General features: G+C 53.4%; 1 protein-coding gene across 4 annotated transcripts in view; it reads right to left on the reverse strand.

The window, feature by feature from the left end:
• PHRF1 (PHD and ring finger domains 1) overlaps positions 1 to 20502 on the reverse strand; it is a 30774-nt gene that overhangs the window by 1019 nt on the left and 9253 nt on the right. For 3 of the 4 annotated variants that reach the window (XM_081266907.1, XM_081266909.1, XM_081266906.1), the window contains exons 5-16: positions 18690 to 18773; positions 17024 to 17139; positions 12259 to 12356; positions 11744 to 11919; positions 10777 to 10906; positions 6921 to 7054; positions 5123 to 5304; positions 4777 to 4893; positions 4036 to 4187; positions 914 to 3577; positions 484 to 638; positions 59 to 316 (exon numbers count right to left, since the gene is read on the reverse strand). In XM_081266907.1, the coding sequence (XP_081123033.1) occupies positions 59 to 316; positions 484 to 638; positions 914 to 3577; positions 4036 to 4187; positions 4777 to 4893; positions 5123 to 5304; positions 6921 to 7054; positions 10777 to 10906; positions 11744 to 11919; positions 12259 to 12356; positions 17024 to 17139; positions 18690 to 18773 (4266 nt within the window). The remainder of the gene's footprint in view (positions 1 to 58; positions 317 to 483; positions 639 to 913; positions 3578 to 4035; positions 4188 to 4776; positions 4894 to 5122; positions 5305 to 6920; positions 7055 to 10776; positions 10907 to 11743; positions 11920 to 12258; positions 12357 to 17023; positions 17140 to 18689; positions 18774 to 20502) is intronic. The other variant, XM_081266908.1, reaches the window with a different exon arrangement.

A 20502-nucleotide genomic window follows, 5' to 3' on the forward strand; every position in this document is an offset into this window, starting at 1 on the left:
GGAGCCCCCGGGCCTCAACTCAGCCCCAGGAACCCTGGGAAGGGCCAGTGGCACTCACTTCCTCCTTCCTGGTCTTTTCTGCGGCTGGCCTGGGAGTGGCCATCCTCTCCTCCAGGTCAGTGGTGCTGGCTTGACCAGCCGGCTCTGAGGCTGTAGCTAGTGCGGTGGGCACAGGGGCCATACTCTGGGCCACCCCACAGCCCGCGAGAGGAAGGCTCCCTTGTAGGATAAACTGGACTGAGGGTTGGCTGATCAGCGTGTACGGTGGGATGCTTGGAGGCTGAGCCAAGCCGGGAGGCATGTTGGAGCTGTAAACCTGGACAAAGAATGACCCACTGAGTGCAGAGCCCTGAGGGTTGGCAATCCCCCTTTGCAGCCCCACTCCCGAAGCACAGGGGGCAGGGCAGAAATGAAATGGCACCCCGAGGCCTTGGTCCTAGCTGATGTGGCCGTGTGGCTCATATCCTCTAGCCTGGCACCTACCTGAGAGGGGTTCATGTCAGGGAATCCAGGCTCTAGGAGTACGTGGCTGGGAGGTGGCAGCTCAGAGATCAGCGCTTGAGTGTCGCCTACGGGGCCCCCATCCTCGGTGTCCCAGGCTTCTTCCCGCGGCCTCTGCGGCCTGTGAAGTGGCGTCCCTGGGGTCCAACACACAGGGGAGGTGAGTGCCCTGGGACCAGCCTCGGCCAGAACACAGCCTGCTAGCTGGAACCCTAGAAAAGCACTGGCAGTGGGGGACCACAAGGTCAAGCCCAAGGTCCTCCCTGGGCCTACTGGGGCTAGGCCCTGAAGAGCCAGGGAGGTGGGGACCCCCCAGGTGGCTGCTCCCTGCCCCACCCACAGGGTGCTCCACCCACAGGGCGCTCCACCCACAGGGCACCCTGCCTGCTCAGCCACAGAAGCACATACTCACTTGAGCCTCTGTCCGGGGCCACGGAGCCCCCCTCAGACTCCTGGAGGTTCCAAGTGACGCGTTTCACCAAGGCACGGGACCGCAGCAGGGGGGCTTGCACTGCTGCTTCCTCAGGCCTGGCCACCTGGCACACCCTCCCACTCCCTGAGGGGCTGTCCTCCTCTACTGGTGCCACACCCAGGGCGCTGGGAGCCATGACAGTGTTCTCTGCCAAGTCTTGCCTGAGTGGGCGCTGCTCTGGGGGTCCCTCTACCGGGGGCAGGGGGTGCACAGCGTCTTCACTGTGGATCAGCGACACCTCCCTCTGGATGGCAGCCAGGGTGGGGTCTTGTGCCTGAGGGGCTGGGGGCCACGCAGGGTTGGGCAGGAAGCTTCGTTCTGGGGAGGAGTCAGTGCTTTCAGGGGAAGGAGGTGAGCTCATGTCATCCAGCTGGATGAAGATGGCTTCACTTGAGAAGTCCTCGAAGACGTGGCCCGCCTCCACAGAGGCCCCATAATCCAGGTCCTCAGGTGCACACTCAGCTGGCTCCTCCAGGACAGGGGGTGCCTGTGGGGGCACCTGGCCAGACACAACCACCTCTGCCACGATGCCTGCCTCTGCTGGGACTGGGGGAGTTACTGAGTGGTCTCCACCCTGCCTCAGCTCCTGCTGCAGAGCGGGCACCGGGGACGCCTCCTTGGCAGTTCCCTTCCTCTCCGGGGAGCGGGGCCGCTTCTCTCGGGAACGTGGCTGCCGGGGCTCTCGTGCCCTGTGCTCTGAGCTGGGCGACCGTGACCTCCACTTCCTTCTCTCTCGGGCCCGGCCTGTGCTCTCCTTGTTGGGCCGCTCTCGGCTCCTTTCCCGCTGGTGTTTGTGCCTCCGGGTCCTCTCCAGGCTGCTGGGTGGAGAGCAGTCCCTCCCACGAGACCTGGACCCTGACTGTCGCCGCCTCTTTCTCCTGTTCCCATACCGCTCGCAGGAGGAACTGGCGGGGCTTCCTGAGCGTGACCGGGACCTCCTCCGGCCTCGTCCCCTGGAGTCTCTCCTCCGCTCCCTACTCCTGTCCTGGGCCTTCCTCCTCTTTGCTCTCTCCTGGCTGCTGGCACGGTCACTGGAAGACCTCCTCCTGTGTTTGGCCTTGGCCTGGCGCCCCCTGGAATGCTCCTCAACCAAGGGTGAAGCTGAGCGTGAGGTCCTGTCTCTGGAGCCAGAGTGGGTCCTGGAGCGTGTCCTCCGGTGCTCCTTGGTCCCCCTTTTCCTCTTGGCCTTCTTCCTGCTGCTGGAGGTGGAGCGGGAGCGGGATGGGGCCCGCAGCTCCACAATCCTGTGGGTGGCTGCCTGTGGCGCATCTGGGCTGGGGGAGGCCTCCGGCTCCAGGACAGTCACACAGGTTACCATCCGCTCCTCAGAGCCAAAGAAGGTGCCGTGGGCAGCACCATCTTCGTCATCCCAGGGGTCCTGGGGGGATGGTCTCTGTGCCCGGGCAGCAGGGCCCCGGCTTTCTGTAGGCTCCTCACCTAGCTCTTCTTGCTCCACATCAGAGGCCCCCTCAGCAGCACCCTCACCCCGGAGCTTGAGCACACTGGACACAGGTGTACCAGGGGGCTCCGCCTCGGTCTCAAAGACACTTTCCACAGTGTAGGAGGTGACACAGCGCACGGCCTGAAATGCCGGGGCCTTGGGACTGTTGATGGAGATGGTTCTTGTAATCTCCGATGGTAGGAGGCTGGGGCCAAGACTCTCAGGGCTGCTGCTGGGAGGGCTTGAGTCAGAAACCGTGGGGTCAAAGGGGTCATATATCTCACTCTTGAGCTGCTTCGTCTTCTTGATAGAGAATAGCGGGGAAGGGTTCTCCTTCCTCTGTACCTTGCTGTCCACAGGCCGGAAAGTGTTGCAGAAGCCAGGGCTGGACAGTCGGCTGCAATGTGCTGTGTTTCCAGGGATGTTGATCCTGAAGCTCTCAAAGGTGGACCCAAGACCCTTTCCTCTCGAGGGCCCCAGGGAGGCTAGGCTGCCATGAGAGCTGGGAGCTGGGGGCCGGGAGCTGCCTGTGTGTGAGCCAGGGTTCTGGGGGCCCCTGTTGCTGGGCTCATTCTCTGCCCGGCCTTGCGCTGGCTGCCCAGGGCCCTCCCTGCCTGTTAGGCGACTGATGCAGGTGCTGGGGATCTCCACACTCTGTCCTTGGGGTGGGGCTGCGTCTTGCCTGCTGCCAGTGCCGTCCCTTTGGATCTTCGGTATCCTGGGCAGTTCGGAGATGGCGGTCCTCCGAGGTGGTGGTTTTGGGGTGTGACCTAGGGCTACACTTCCTGATGGAGAGTTGGAGCAACTGCTGGAGATCTTAGATGAGGCAGAACCGAGAGATAAGGACTGCTTGCTGGTGCCATTAAACCAGGGGCTGCCACTTTGTCGCAAGCTAGGCCCACTCCCGTTTGACAGGTTCTGAGCCTGGCCTGATCCAGGAGCCGGGGAGGCACCCAGCCGTACAGGCACCCCTGCTGAACAAGCAGGGCTATGTGGGGCCGACCTGGCCTGGCCGCTCAGCCCTGAGCTCTGCGGCCTGTCTCCTGTGAGTCTGCTAGCTGGGATCCCCGAGGATGGTACTCCAGTCTGCAGGCTGTCCCTGGGCCTGGACCTTTCCTCACCTCTGGACACACCCACCGAGTTCCGCTGAAGAGAAATTGGAGCTAGAAACAAAAAGGCCAGACGCCAGTTGTGCCACCACTGATTTAAGAAGTTTGATGACTTGTTGTACTATCATCAGAGCCGACGCTGGGCCATAGGAAGGGTAGCCCACGCAAGGCAGACCCCAATAGTGTGCTGCCTCCCTCCTTGCTGAACCAGAGGAGCACCAGGGGCAGGACTGCCACCCTCGTTTTGTGAATGTGAAACCTGCTGATGTGTTCTTTCTCTTTTGCTCTGGGTGACACCACTGTGGGTCAGCACCACACTGGCCTAGTAGGCAGGAGGGTCTGTGAGCTGCTCTGCAAAGGCCACCGTTCCCTACACAGGAAGCGATGGAGCCTCGCACCCTCCCTCTGCTTATGTTTGGGCCTCTGGTACCTCGGTGCTCTCACCCTTAGCCAGAGCACAGCCCAAGGACAGGGCTTCCACTGCTATGGCTGCTGAGGAAGGGGCCTCTCACCTGCCCTCTTGGCACTGAGAGAGCCGTCCCGGTGGATGACCACGTCCGCGCTGCTCATCATCAGTAGGCTCTGGCCTGACAGGATGCTCCCCAGCAGGTCTGGGACAGGTGCCTCCTCCACGCTCTCCTCCTGGGTGGCAGGGAGCGGCCTCCTGTGGGCAGAGATGCACAGCGGGCCCTGCCATCTAACCGGCCTCCTCCCCACCAAATTTTTGTAGCTTTATTACAAAAATTACCTGACACTAGTGCCTCACCCCACTGCCCGTTTTGTTGGTTTGTTTAAGTCTCTGATTTATTTTTACTTTTTTGGTCCTGGGGATAGAACTCAGGGAGCTCTACCACCAAGCTACATCAACAGTCCTTTCTGTTTTTTATTTTGAGTCTAAGTTTTTTTTAATTTTGGGTCTAAGTTTCCCAGTTTGACCTTGAACTTGAATCCTCCTGTCTCGGCCTCCTAAGTAGCTAGGATTACAGGCATGGCCACTGTGTCCAGTTTTTCTTAAAGGAGTCACACAGAATAGATGTAGCCAGGTGGTAATCATGGACCAGCCCAGGGACAGCCTGCAGACTGGAGTATCACCCTCAGGGATCCCGGCTAGCAGACTCACAGGAGACTGTCCCTGCCTAAGGCCCCTTCTCTTCTAAGGCAAGTGGCCAAGCAGCCGTACCACTAGAGGCAAGGCTACAGCCAAGACTGGGGTCACCACCCTGTCCCTCCCAGAAGCCTCTACTGCCACACACCTGGAGAGCCCCACGGAGACAGGCCTGGCTACGGGCTGGTGAGACTGCAGAGCCGAGCGGGACAGGACCCTCCGCTTCGTACTCAGAGGAGAGGCAGGGTTTGCAGACAGCTCTTCACTGTTAGAGGAGGACACATGGCAAGGGGAGGGGAGCCTGTGCCCCAGGCTCAGCCCAGGCGCAGGAGACCCCTCCAAGTTCTGTGTCGCCTCACTGAACCCGAGGAGGGTTGGGGGCAGGGACTGGTACCCTCATTTTGTGAATGTGAAACCTGAGGCTCACCCATGCCCATGGCTCTCAGGGGGAAGGGGAGTGGGCACCCACACTGGTGGTCGCCCCGCACAGTCACCTGTCAAAGGGGTCCAGCTCGTAGGGGTCCCCAAACAGCGACAAGGAAGCTGCTCCAATATCTGCCCGCATCAGCCCCAGGGAGGGGTCCACTGGCTTGTACACTGATGGCATACAGGTACCTCGGACAGGCCTACAGAGGCCCAGCGTCCGAGCAATTCGAGAACGAGCTGTGACTTCATTCTGAACCAAAGTAACGAAAAAGAATAAATGATCATTGACATTGCAACCTGAAGAGAGCAACAGGGAGAAGCACCTGTCAGCAGGACTCACCCAGAGCCATGGGCTGTGTCTGCACCCAGGTGAGCCTCGGAGGTTGACCTGAGCACACCTGACATTCCAATGAAGGCATGAACCTAGCCGGCTACTGGGTGGCACTAGATCATCTCTATCATCTCTTTCCTTTTTTTATGGTACCAGGAATGAAATCCAGGGGCACTGAACTACTGAGCCATATCCTCAGCCCTTTTGAGACAGGGTCTCACTAAGCTACACAGGGCCTTGCTAGGTTGATGAGGCTGGCCTTCAACTTGCGCAATCCTCCTGCCTCAGCCTCCTGAGCCGTTGAGATTACAGGTGTTTGCCACTGTGCCCACTTGTCCCTATCATCTCAACAAGAGGGAAAAAACCTCAACCAACGATTGAAACAGTTGTCTGTTGACAACCACATGAGCAGCAGACGTGGACTCGAAACATCATTTCCATTGTACTTATTCATGAAATGCGTGAACCAAGAGTCACACGTTCCTTCCTCTAGACTCTAGACAGAGAGGGGACAGAGCAGTCCCAGAAGAAAGGAACTATAGAAATAGGCAGATGAGGGCTGGGGCTCAGAGGTAGCGCACTTGACTAGATGTGTGAGGCACTGGGTTCCATGAATAAAATAAAGGTTCACGAACATCTAAAAATATATGTATATAAAAAAAGGGCTGGGGTTGTGGCTCAATTGGTAGAGTGCTCACCTAGCATGTGTGAGGCACTGTGTTCGATCCTCAGCACCACATAAAAATAAACTCAGTGAGACCCTGTCTCAAAATAAAATACAAAAATAGAGCTGTGGATGTGGCTCAGTGGTCGAGTGTCCCTGAGTTCAATCCCTGGCAAAAAATAAACAAATAAACATGTTGTGTCCGCGTATAACAAAACAAAACAAAACAAAACTAAACTTAGGGGAAAAAACAGAAATAGGCAGATGAAGAAGGTAAGCTCAGGGTGGATCAGGGTGGAGCCCAGGAGCCTTTGGAGCGCCCTGGGTGTAGGAGGGGGCAGCACTGACATTGCCAGGCCCCAGAGGTTGAGGGCAGCGTGAGCCCCGGGAGCCACAGAGCTGGGACCAGCATCCACCAGATACGCTCCCCTTTGTCACAGCTTCAGTGGCTCCTTACTCCAGATTCTGCTCTCAGTTAATCACCAGACCAGACATTCAAACTCCACGTAAAACTGAAGTGTTCACCACAGACACTGATCAGCACGACCATTTGAGTATGAATTCCAGGGATACAGGCTGCTCATACTCCAAAGAGAGGCTACTGATGCCAGCAAGGGTGTGTCCTTGCCCATTCTACTGGCTTCTGACTGTCCACCCACTGCCCTGGCAGCTGGCTAGCCCAGATGGTGATCTCTGCCCCAGGACAGGCTCCAGGGCTGTTGCACAGCCAGCCTGAGGGCCTAGAATGTCTCTGCACCTTCCAGCTGCATCAAGGCCCTGGCTGGTCTCAGGGAGCCACTGAGGAGCTAGGCCTCCTCCCGAGCCCCGCAGGGCAGCCCCAGCTGGCAGAATACCAGGACGCCACCTTCACCTGGGCCTTCGGGACTCTCCCTTTCCTCCTCTTCCCGTGACGCTGGCGCTTCTTAGATCTTGTGCTGGCACCTTTACTTTTCGCAGAAGACCTGGACTGGGTTTTCCTTCTTCCCGGCACTTTCTTCCGTCTCCCTGGAAAGACAATGAGGAATACCTGTGCCCTGTGCCGGGTCCCTCCCCACAGGACTCTGCATGCTGGCTGGGACTGATTCTCTCTCCCTTCTTTCTTCACAGTGCTGGCAAATGAACTCGACCTCATGCATTAGGCAAGCGCTCTACCACTGAGCTACGCCCCAGCCCTGGCTTGGACTTTTAAAATGCCGAAATAAGCCATAAACATTTAAAGAATAATGTATCTCTAAGGGGAGAGGGAGGGAAGGGGGGGCAACAGGAAGGGCCTCAACTTCCCTGAGTAATCTAGATCTGACTTTTAGACTCCTTCAATATTTTATGTGATTATGAAACGAGAATGGATTAGAAGAAACAGACACTGATAACCAAGAGTCAAGGCAACAAAGACCCCACCGTGGCCACTCGTGACGTGGTCACCGACAGCTCTAGACTGGAGAACAGTGAGTACACTGCACCCTCTGCGACAAAAACCAATGCCAAGGACCCCCTCCTCTCCACTGCCATGGACTCTTGCTCCAGGGCCCCTCCAAGACTCAGAAGGGGAGGGAAGCCAGTCCAACATGCTTGTTGGCCCAGTCTGCCAAGGCCAGAAACCCTAACTGACCTGCTCTGGAGGACCGCAGAGCTGGTGAAGGAAGAAGAAACATCAGCCTAGGGCAGGCTGCAGATGGTGCAGGAAGGCACGTCTTCCCCAGGGCCTCTAGCTAGTAACCAAGTGAGGAGTGTGGACGCACCCACCTGCAGTTTCCCTTCCACGGCCTCAGTTACATGCAGTCAACCACAGTCTGAGCAGATCACATGGAAAATTCCAGAAAAAGTGCACCTAAGTTTTAAACTGGCATCATTTTGGATAGCATGGTGAAATCCTGAGCCATCCCACTCCACCTGGCCACGACTGGGTACCTGGCAGCTGCTCTGGCAATCAGATCCACAACACCCGTGCCAGAGGGACCCTTGCGAAGGAGCCCATTGGGCAGCACAGGGGAGCAGGCACAGTGCAGAGCAGGCACAGTGCAGGAGATACTGTGAGAGAGACCACATCCACGTGACTTTCATTATCGTGTACTAACTGCCGTGCTTTATTTCTGAGTTACAACTGCCATCTCTTACTGCATCCAACCTTTAAGTTCAACTTTATCATATGGTCTGGATTGTGGCTCAGTGGAACAGCACTTGCCTAGCATGTGTGAAGCACTGGGTTTGATCCTCAGCACGTGGGGAGGGACGGAGGGATGAAGGAAGGGAGGGAAGGAGGGAGGGAGAGAGGGAAAGAAGGTTGGTTTTGTGTCCATACACAACTAAGAAACTTTTTTTAAACTAAGAAAAACAAAGTTATCATAGGTGGTGCATGCAGAGAAGAGGCGTGGTATGTCCAGAGTTCGGTACTATAATGGGGCGTTTTAGAACAGGTCCCCTGAATAAGGGTACGGCTGAAATGATGGAATGGTGCTGCCTAGTGACTGAGACAATGCAGCTTTCTGACAGAGTGTACCCTACCCCAGGGCACCCTCACAAATGAAATCTAGCCACAAGAACTCACACAGCTGGTCAGGCCTCTAAGCCACAACCAGAGTCTTTAAGCAGGCTGAAGGACAGGACCAGAGATGATGGGCACACCCTATGGGACAGAAGGCCTGGTTCCCACAGGTGGAAAACACAGGACAAACACACACAGCCACTGGGCCCAGCACCAATCTGATGCAAATGCACACTTGCTTTTTGAAATAAGACTGTGCTAAGGGCTGGGGATGTGGCTCAAGCAGTATCGCACTCGCCTGGCATGCGTGCGGCCTGGGTTCGATCCTCAGCACCACATACAAACAAAGATGTTGTGTCTGCCGAAAACTAAAAAATAAATATTAAAATTCTCTCTCTCTCTCTTAAAATAATGATTAAAAAAAAAAAGAAATTCATTAAAAAAAAAAAAAAGACTGTGCTAAATTGTCCAGGCTGGCCTCAAACTTGACAGTCTCCTGCTTCAGCCTCCTAACAGCTGGGATTACAAGCATAAGCTATCATGTCCTAACTAAAATTTATAAAAAATTTAATCACATGGGGCTGGGGTTGTGGCTAAGTGGTAGAGTGCTTGCCTAGCATGCACGAGGCACTAGGTCCGATCCTCAGCACCACATAAATGTAAAACAAAGACATTGTGTCCACCTAAAACTAAAAAAAAAAAAAAAAAAATTAAAAAAAAATTAATCACATTCATGACACATCAGAACTTTCAACTCTGGTTACCTCATGGTATTAGAGTTGGTGCTCATTTTCTCAGATTTAACACTGGAACTGTAGTTGTTTTTAAAAGGACTCCCTCTTTGGGGCTGGGATTGTGGCTCAGCAGTAGAGCACTTGCCCAGGACGGGTGAGGTTCTGGGCTCGAACCTCATCACCACATAAAAATAAACAAATAAATAAAGGTTAAAAAAAAAAAAGGGCTCCCTCTTTTAGGAATATACTCCAAGATATTTATAGACAAAATGATGATACTATGAAGGATCTACTTCACATAAATGAGAAGGCAGGAGTGGATGGAATGGAGATGAAGGAAAACTGGCTGTGAGCAGACACAGCCCAACGGATGGTGGAGTGGGGCTTACTACTGCCTCTTCCCGTTCATGTGACAGAGGCTTATAGGAGGCACAACAGCAAACTAAGCAAAAGAATACCAACACCGGGGTTGGGGATGTGGCTCAAGCAGTAGAGAGCTCGCCTGGCATGCGCAGGGCGCTGGGTTCGATCCTCAGCACCACATAAAAATAAATAAATAAACAAAGATGTTGTGTCCACTGAAAACTAAAAAACATAAATATTAAAAAAAAATTCTCTCTCAAAAAAAAAAAAAAAAAAAAAAAAAAAGAATACCAACACCCACACAGGCACAGCAGGACACATCATGCAAAGGCAGCCAGACAACTCTGCCAGGCTGTCCCTCCTTGACGTCCTTGGTGGGCAAGTCGGCACAAGAGCAACAAGGCCACCCTTGCATTTCTAACCAGAGTGAGGGCAGCAGGCCAGTGCTGCCACCCTACGCCCAGCCGTGTGTAACGGGAAGACACAGGATGAGACATGGAAAAAGGGAACACGGGTGTGCAACATGTCCTGCCTCACTGGTTTGCACAGCCTGGAGCATGGCTAGGTGCACAGCTCAGCTCTGGTGTCCGCGGACACTCACCACTGTAGGAAGGAGCCTTGGGGGAGCCCGGGCTAGTCATGCGTGCCCAGGCAGAGTGTACCGGGAGACGCCAGCCTGCGTGCCCATGGACACAGTACAGCGACACCCCGACCACACTGCAGGTGGGAGAACGAGCAGCACCTGGGACGCTCCAGTTCTACTCAGGCGAGTGTGAAACAGTGAGAACTGGAAACAGGTTCTGCAGACAGGAAACTTCTGCTCACAGAAGGACCTGTGAGTGCATTTGCCACAGCAACTTCACTCTTCTTTTTCTTTCTGGTACTAGGATTGTCCTGAGCACTCTACCACTGAGCCACATTCCAGCCCTTTTTGAGATAGGCTCCCACCAAATTGCCCAGGCCGGCCTTGAATTTGCAAGCTCCCTGCCTCAGCCTCCTGAGTGGCTAGGATGACAGGAGTGGCCACTGTGCCCACGTATACTTGACTGAGTAAATTAAGTTGCAGAGGGAGGAAATAGAGGTGACCACATCCCTGGGCTCCAGGAAAGAACTGCTGGTGGGAGGCGTGCCCATCCTGCCAGGCTCACCTGTCTTCCTCTTCCGTCTCACGGGGCCTCGAGGTGTCAGGGGGCGCTGGTACACTGCTGTGCTCAGGCCAGTTGCAACAGCCTCGATGGTCTCATCCAGCAGAGCAGACATGAGGTACCTTGGCACGTGCTATTGCAAGATTCAGCACTGGTTAGTGGGCGTGTGCACTGAAGACCACCTTTCTGAGGCAGCAAGAGAAGTTGGGATATCCTCAGGCTGCAGCGCCACCCTCCCTCCCACAGCCCAGGCCCCACAGCCATGAGGACAGTGATCCCTTGCAGGGCTTCTGGGAAGCAAGCTTTGGGCCGGGACAGACTGGGAACGTTAGGCAAGTACCAAGGAACAAATGAAATTCCAAACAAGGAGAAGGAAGGGGACAGGTGGGAGCAAAGAGGAGAGCCCCAGGTGAGCCCTGGTGGAGCAAGGCACCAGGCAGGTGTGCAGGCAAAGAGCCTGCAGGGGCCAGGAGGGGCAAGTGAATGAGAGAGAAGAGATTCAAGAGGTGAGAAGGACAGCACCCAAGATGCAGTGGACACTGGAAGGAGCAAAGAGCCAGAGGGATGGACTGTGTGGGCTGCAGATGGGAATAGGTCACAGCTTTTCCAACACATCTGGAATTCAGGACACGCCTACCCACCCCAAGAGTAGAGGCACATCAGAGAGTGTGACACGGAGCACTGGGAGCTGTGTGTGCCAGAAAGCACACTCAGCTCCCTCAACAGGGCCCTGGGGTATGGGAAGGAGTCTCCTGAGGTCAGGTGGATTGCTTGACTGCTCATCATCAGGGTAACCCCCAAGTCCTGATCCACTTCTGAGACCACAGCACACTGGCCTGCTGGGCTGACTGCATGCAGACCTGGGGCATGGGGCATCTGTCTAGACTAGCACTGCCAACATGTCCACTTTGCATTGTAGTACACCACTGGGGCCACTCTGGGCAAGACAACCTGGCATCAGCCCACCCACCTGGACCCTCCTGGCTGTGGAGATCCGGTTCCGGTTCACGGTTGCCCTCACTCTCTCACTCTGACGTGTCCTGGCAATGGCCCGGGTCCGGCCTGCGTTAGGCCGCAGCCTGCTGGTGGTGGGCACCACATCGGCCAAGAGCTGGGAGACCTCCTCCTCACTCACAGGACCGGCATCTTGGAAGAAGAGAACCCTGGGCTGCTGGGCCAGAGGCACTGTACATCACAGGCCCACCCAGGGGGCTACCCTGCCAAGGCAGGCCAAGGCACAGGACAAGGGCTCCTCCTAGGCTGGATCCTCCCAACCTCCAAAATCACCAAGCCCACCACCCTCCGCAGATATACCACAATCCTCCAGGTCCTACCCAAGAAGGTATCAAGAAAGCCATTATCTCTGATAGAAGCCCTGGGGTACTTCCCACCCATAAAACCAACTCAACCCTGTGGCTCTTCTCTAGGACTGTAGGCCCCATGGGAAGGACCTAAGAGTTCCGTGGGACAGGGACAGCGCGTTACCAGTGGCAGAAGCAGTGGAGGGCACTGCACACTCTGGACAGAACCACTCGTCCACGGGCACCTCCCGCAGAGGGGGCTCTAAACACTCCATGTGGTACCTGTAGGACAAGAGGGTACAGGGGCTGTCAACCTTGGTCCCTGAGCCCCACAAGCAAGTAAGCTGAGAAGACATGTGAGCCACCTGCAGTGCACTCTGGTGTGGACAGAGCTGTGTCCCCATGGGACAGGAGGGACATCTATTTTGGTTGATGCCCACAGTTCCTTTCCCAAGGCAAGTCACAGAAACCAACCTTCCCTGCTGTTCTCTGACAATAGATGACCCACTTCAGAGGGGACCTGCCCATGCAGGCAGGGGACCCTGAGGAATCCCACAGGGGCCTTGCTGTCAGCCCTTCACTCAATCATTATGTCAAGACGGGTATCCATGCTTCAATTACACCTACACAGTGAAGTCTCCCTAAAGACCCAAAAGAACAGGGTTCCGAGAACTTCTGACAGCTGAGCAGTGAGGTTCCTGCAGGGGTGCTGGCAGAGGACAAGGAAGCCACATCTGTCCCACACCTCACCCTGCAGCAAGCTGTGTGCATGCTCTGTAATGCAACGGTAAACTGCCCTTCTCAGCTCTGCAAGCTGCAGGAGCTGCTCAACTGCACACATCATGCACCTGAGAGAACCGAGTACAGAAGGTGGGTCAGCACATGGAAGACAGCCTGGGCTGGGACCAGCACATAAAGCAGGGGCAGTCTTGGGGGCTCAGTCCCTGCTGTGTCTCTGATGCCACCTCCTGTGCCAGACCTGAACTGAATACTCAGCGCTAACTGCAGCACTGACTGCTTGATGTCGGGCAAACTGCCACATCTGGAGTGGGAAGTCGCTATGAGAGTTTAACAGGGAAAACCGGAGTCTGAGTCTACGTTTATTAGTTGAAGTCCTAACCCTGCTGTGCTGTCTGGAGATAGGGTCTTTAAGGAGGTCTTTGCTAAGCGGAGACTCAAAGATGGGGCTCTAATCCGAGATGACTGGGTCCTCGCAAGGAGGGAAGGCCAAGCGAGAAGACTGAGAGGAGGAGGGGCCTCACCAGAACCTCCACAAGACCTGACAGCCGGTGGCTCTTGCCGGGACCCCACACAAGACAGATGTGAGGCAGACCTGCAGGAAGCCAGGCCAGCCCCTCTGGGAACACAGCACTCTGAGACACACTAGTGCTAGGATTGAATGCTGGGAAGAACCCTGGGTAGATTCTTAAAATCTTCCCTACATGTTCTCTGGGGAAAAAGTCAAGAACCGTTCACAACTTCTTTCAAAGGCTCCGGGGACGGGGCTGGGGTTGTGGCTTAGTGGTAGAGCGCTTGCCTAGCACATGTGAGGCACTGGGTTTGAGTCTCAGCAACACATAAATAAATAAAATAAAGATATATTAAAAAAAAAAAAAAAGGGACTCCAAGGACTCAGTAGGTTCAACTGGTGCCCCCCTGCTGAGCTCCAGCTGCCTTCAGAGATGCTGCTGCTCCATCCCAGCAACGCCAGCAAGTGGAAGTCACTTCTGCAAGCAACAGATGCCAACCAATGGCCAGGCCAAGCCTGCATTACTACAACTAACTCCAGAGAGGAGGACATGAACGGCAGGTTCAAATTTGGACATAGACCAGGAGGTGGCTGCAAGGTCCACCTAGTTACAGTACAGGGACCTGCAGCTCAGCCCACACCAGGAGCTCTAGGCTCTTGTGAGTGCAAAGGGCTGGCAGATATGGCTACCAAGAGTGGACAAACTACTGACAGTGGGTAAGGGACGGGTGTGGTGATAAGTGGCCCAGCAAGCTTGTCTCCCTGTGAACCTATAAACTCGGTTGTGATTTTTATTTTTATTTTTTTTAATTCAGAGATAATCTGCAACTTGATGAATAAAATAAAAGGAACATTTGGGGGCTGGGAGTGTAGCTCAGTGGTAGAGCACTTGCTTAGGATGAGTGACGCACTTGGTTCAATCCTTACACCACATAAAAATAAATAAATAAGGGCTGGGGATGTGGCTCAAGCGGTAGCCCGCTCGCCTGGCATGCGTGCGGCCCGGGTTCGATTCTCCAGCACCACATACAAACAAAGATGTTGTGTCCGCCAATAACTAATAAATAAATAAATAAATAAATAAATAAATAAATAAATAAATAAATAAAACAAAGGTACTGTGATCATCTACAACTAAAAGACAAAAATTAAAAATGAAGAAAAAGGTACATTTATAGGTAGCCTTGATTCCTTTTCAAAATGAATAATTAACTTTTGACTTGTAAGTCAAGACTTAACTGTAAAATTTAGCACACAGCAAATGTTAACAGTATGTGGATGCACAGAAGTACAGAACCATGTAATTATTAGTTTTCATTTTTTAAGTCCATCAAATTTTTACATACTTGAGTTGTTTTATCTGCTAAATAATCCAATGACATAAACCAATATATTGGATTTACAAATGTAATGTACATTTACAAGGAAAAACTGTAATGATGTTGTAAAATCCCCAGGAATCACTGTTAAAAGTTCCAGAATCAGGGGCTGGGGATGTGGCTCAAGCAGTAGCGTGCAAGCGTGCGGCCCGGGTTCGATCCTCGGCGCCGCATACCAGCGGGGATGTTGTGTCCGCCGAGAACTAAAAAAATGAGTATTGGGCTGGGGATGTGGCTCAACTGGTAGCGCGCTCGCCTGGAGTACGTGCGGCCCGGGTTCGATCCTCAGCACCACATACCAACAAAGATGTTGTGTCCGCCGAGAACTAAAAAATAAATATTGAAAATAAAAAATTCTCTTCTCTCTCTCTCTTTAAAAAAATAAAAAATAAAAAATAAAAAAAATAAAAATAAAAAAATGAGTATTGAAAATTCTCTCTCTCTCTCTCTCTCTCTCTCTCTCTCTCTCTCCTCTCTCTCTCTCTCTCTTTAAAAAAAAAAAAAAAAAGTTCCAGAATCAAAACCAAAAACTGATTTAAAGAATGAGGGGGCTAGGCTTGTGGCTCAGTGGTACAGCATTTGCCCAGCATATGTGAGGCACTGGGTTCAATTCTTAGCATCACATATAAATAAAGTTCCATCAACAAGTAATAAAATATTAAAAAAAAGAACTGTAAGCTTGCTGAGCACAGTGGCACATGCCCATAATTCTAGCAGTTGGGAGTCTGAGGCAGGAGGATTGCAAGTTTGAGGACAGCCTGGACAACTGAGTAAGTTGTTATTCAAAAATAACAAAAATAAATATATATAAAAGGGTTGGGGGTGTGGCTCAGTGGCAGAACACTCGTCTAAATGTGTGAGGCACTGGGTTCCATACCCAGCACCAATTTAAAAGATTAAAAAACAAAACAGGCTTGTGGTCAAACTCCTCAGCACCTCTCCAGCAGGCACAGGGGCTCTCACCCTGCAGCTAGGGCTAGGCCTGGCCAGGCCCCTCCTCCACGTGCTGGAGCAGCAATGGCAGGGCTTGTGCACGGGGGTCTGAGTGCTGAGGTATCTATCTCCATGCAGCCCCATTCCTTGAGCTTTCAGCTGATGCTCACAGTGGCCAGTGATCAAGTCACGACAGTGTGTCCAGGGTGGTGCATTAACAGTGTTTTGAGGACATCTGACCTGGCTGTACCCCAATCCTCCAGACTTACATCAACAGAATAGCACATGACAGAGCTGGAGGCAGTGGTAAACACCTGTGGTCCCAGCTACATGGGAGGCTGAAGTGGGAGGGTCACCGGAGCCCAGGAGCCCCAGGCCAGCATCAGCAACACAGTGAGACTCAGTTTACTTTCAAAACACAAAAACCATAAAACAAAACCAAAACCACAACCAGCACATACTACCCTCAGTATCACTCTTAGCAGCAAACACCTTTAGGAATCCTGAAGAGTAAATGATCAATAGGGTCAAGGCCTTCAGTGAACTGTGGGGAAATGTGGATTTAGGCTGAGTCTCTAAGGAAGGAGGGAGACAGCACAGTGCAGGTTTGAGAGCTGAGGTACAACCACGCCCAGTTCCCTGCATGGCACTGAGCTCCCACAGGCCGTGACAAGGACACAGGTGACCCAGGTATCTCAGGAAGAGCAACAGGGGCTCGTGAACAAATGCAGGTATGAGTGGAGGGGCGGGGGGAGCAGCTGAGTCAGGCAAGTCAAGGCTACAGCGAGGTGACCACGACCATTAGCCACAGGCCCACCCCAATCCTCCAGTCTGAGGACATTACAGGTCCACCAGTTCCTCGGCTCTTTCCACATCTTGAGATTCATGCCCAAGAACAAGTTACCCATAATCCCTTCACCACAATTTTATAGTAGAAAAACTCTTTAAAAATCAATAGGCAAAGCCCTGGCAGGAGATCTAAACCCAAGAGATTAAATAACGGGGGACACCAGTAGATTCCTGCAGGAAGGGCCATGTGAATGCACAGCAGGAGTCCCTGGCTCTGCTGCAGGGCTAGGGTGCACAGGGGAATCAGAAGCACATCCAGGGACAAGGCAGGCAGTGGTCACCCTGCTGCAGGCTAGCCACAGCCTCCTTCCCATGTTCTTCCCGCTCTCTTTTCTGTCTTGGTGTGTTCTGTGGCCTCAGCATGTTTTCAGGAAAGTGGACGTGCAGACAGCAGGAGTGGGGAGAGCCTGCAGTGCCTGCTGTCTGCTGGACTTGGTGCTGCTGCTGAGGGCAGGCAAGCTCAGCGCTTGAGGCAGGAGCTGTGGTGCCCCTCATCCCGCAGTCTGCAGCAGGCACCTGGGCAGACCCACCACCCTTACCCAGCGTCACAGCCATCGCAGAGCAGGAGCCGGTCCTCACGGTCACTTCTGCCACACACCTCACAGAAGGTCGGGTCCTCCTCTTCCTCATGGGCTCTGGTGCTCTCCACTGGAATCTGAAGAGAGAACTGCCGGTAGCAATGGTGGAGACCCAGAATCTAGGTCAGCTTGTGGGATGATGTGCAGCTAACCCAGAGTGGCTCTACCGATCTAAGATCTATCTGGGCCCACAGGCCTGAAGTCTTGAATTAACTCAGTGATCTCCACGTTTTCTAAAGGCCAATAATTGTAAGGAAAAGTGACTCAACAGAAGGAAAGCACAACACATGGGGAGGGACCTGCAGTCCAGAGTGGGCGGGCAGGACACTGCTGGAGGGAGTACCTCGAGGCTCACGTATGCTTCAGGAGACTGAAGACAGACTGAAGACGTGAGGAGCAGAGGGCAGCTTTAAAGCAGCAGGCCTCGATAGCAGAACTGGGCCGGATGAGGCTCAGTGGCAGAGTGCACACCAAGCACACGAGGCCCTGGTTCCACCCCAGCACCACACACACAGCTCAGAAACCACTAATAAGTAAGCAGACGCAGAAACATGCCTGCCAGAACACGACACCTTGGTGCACAGGCTCCCTTGGTGCACGGAGGCCGCCATGCGGTGAGAGCACACACCCGACTCCACACTCTGGACACCCAGGTCTTTAGACACTCAGGTGTCTGTGAACATGCTTTCTCCAATGGGATGCTTGTGTCAGGATAAAGGAGTCAAGGACACCCACCAACCCTGCACCTGGCCTGCACAGCTAGAATTGGTCCCAGACCTCTCTCCAACAAGAGGCCCACATGCCACTGGCACCTCCTTTAGGTAGGAGAAATGGCCTACATAACACATGTGCCTGACACTGCCAGAGACCTCAAGCCACCCTCAAAAAGGGTTACATGATGGCCTGGGATACTGAGCCAGCAAAACATAGCAGCCACTTGCAGCCCAAACCTAAGAGGCCAGTGCAGGCACAATGCCATCTGTCCCAAAGAAATGCGCATCCAAGAGAGCCAGACTTCTACATCTGTGGTTTCTTGGACTTTGTATGTAAAAGAGTAGGTGTGTAGCTGCGAACACATGCCAGGGCTATCTAGGGTTCAGAGGCTCTGGGAAATCCCCACAGGCCTTTCAACACTGCTCATCACCAAGAGAAGAATGCTCAGGGTCAGGGCACTTGCCTAGCATGCAGGAGGCCCTGGGTTCTATCTCCAGCACCACACACACCACAGAAGAGCAGATATGCAGAGGCAAGTACAGGGGAACAGAGGCAAAGACTGCCTCCTTCCAGTCTCAACAGTAAGTAATTAGCTCAATACTCTCTGAAATCTGGCCCCTCTCCCCTCAGCAACCTCCTCTCTCCTGCAGCTGCTGAAGCCCTGTGATGAGGAGGGTGCAGAATACAGATCCAGGAACCACAACATCCCAGTCACTGCCGCACCCACAGCCTGAAGTTCAGACAGGCTTCAGCTCTGGGTTTGTGTTTGTGGCTGCAAAGGGCACTTCAGTGAATTTCAGAAAAGCATATAGCCAGCACCTCCTCACTTGAGGAAAGCAAATCACCTTTTAAAAGCATGCTCCTTCCCACAAGACAGGCACACAAGTAGGAAACAGCCAACATCTACACTTACCTTCTTTAAGATTTTACCACCAAACTGAGCTCGAATACAAATACATTTAAATATTGTTCGATCAACTGGACAGGAGTTGGCATTCTGTAAGAAATAAAAACTGCATCAGAATCCTGCAGAATCACCTTCACTGTCAGTACTGTCTTGGAAATTCATTTTGAAGTTCTTTTTACACCAAAATTGTTCAACTGAACACCTCCATGTGCCAGGCCCTGTGCTGAGATGAAGGACACTGCACAGAGATTTGCCTGCCTGTGGAGCTGCCACCCAGGAGGGAGAAGAAAGCCGTGTGCCTGTCCCAGTTGAGATGCCAGTGGCAAGGACTAAGAGCGCAGGTGGGCGGGAAGGAGCAGAATGGGCGGCACTTTAGGGGCTTCCCCTGCCAGAGTCCCAAGACTGCTGCAGGCTTCCCAGAGTTTCTTTAGCATTTGTTTTCCTAGTGTGGATCCTAATCAGACACATGTTGCACCTGTTTTCTCCTTGCCTTGCCCAGTGTCTTAAGAATCCTCTACTGAGGCATCCTGTAGCAGTACTACATGCTCATTTGGGCTGTACATTTTGGTGTTTTGACAAATGTGTATTTCCCAGAACTACCATCCCAGGTCTGCCATCTCACCCACCCTGCATCCTGTTCCTACAGATAGTGCAGGAGAGCCTTCCCTGGTGTGTTTGTGTGTATGTTTTGGTACCAGGGATTGAACCCAGGGGCGCTTAACCACTGAGCCCCAGCCCCAGCCCTTTTTCGTGTTTTATTTAGAGATATGATCTGAGTTACTTAGCACCTTGCTTTTTTTGTGGGGAGCTGCTCTGAATGATCACACCTTCCAGTCCTGACGCACCAGGCTCTGATCAACCACTGCATTCGTTGTGGCTGGGCAGGGACCCGCTCGGAGAGCAAGGCCAGTCTTCTGAGTAGGCCTACCTCTAGGGTTGAGCTACACTCACCTGTTCCTTTGTAATTCACCCCTTTGCCCTGTTTGGGATAGAATGTTCCATGCAAACTCCCTTTGTGTGTCCCCTTCTCTTGCTCTGTCTTTGGACATGGCCTTCCTAGATGTCAGTCAACCTGCTGACAGCAGACATCACGAAGCTAGGCTTAACCCCCTGAAACCTGACCCCTTGCCTCATTTGAATGGCTTCTCCGCAATAAAAGGGTTCAGCATCTGCTCTCTTTCCATGACTCCTAAGGTCAGAGAAGCCATCACAGGACTTAAAGGAAAAGGTATTTCTCTGTCTCTGTGTGATTATTTCACGCAGCCTAGTTCACCTGGAGTGACCCTGAGTGTTTTAGACATGGAACGCGACAACTTTTGCTGAGGCTGGCTTTGAACTTTTGATCCTCCTGCCTCAGCCTCCTGAGCAGCTGGGATTACAGGTGTGTATCACCACCCATGGATATTCCTTGGGGTTTCTTACAAATGGAATCACAATGTGAGCTGCTCCCACGGGACTCTGCCCCTTTCAGTGGGCAGCAGTGGCCATAGCCACATGCTGTCTGGTCACCTGCCATGCCCATCTATCTGCATGCTAGTCTATGTGGACCTGGTGTGCACACCAGAGGCCTTATACATGACATTCCCCATGAGTCTGTGTGAACCGGGGCCAGCAAAGGGCACAGCCAGTGTTGCTGAGTGCCCTCCTCCTGACCTTCAGGCCTAACACTCTGCTAAGTGTGACAGAAATCCCTGCATTTTCTTCCAGAAGCCCCCGAGTTCTGCTTTCCAACTCTAGGACCTAGACCCACCTGGCAGTGTGGGGTGGGGTGAGCCAGCCCAACATGCCACTCACTGTCTGCCTTCTCCAACCCCAGAGG

This window comes from Spermophilus citellus (genome assembly GCF_964194105.1).
Source record: "Spermophilus citellus genome assembly, chromosome: 2".
Lineage (NCBI taxonomy): Eukaryota > Metazoa > Chordata > Mammalia > Rodentia > Sciuridae > Spermophilus > Spermophilus citellus.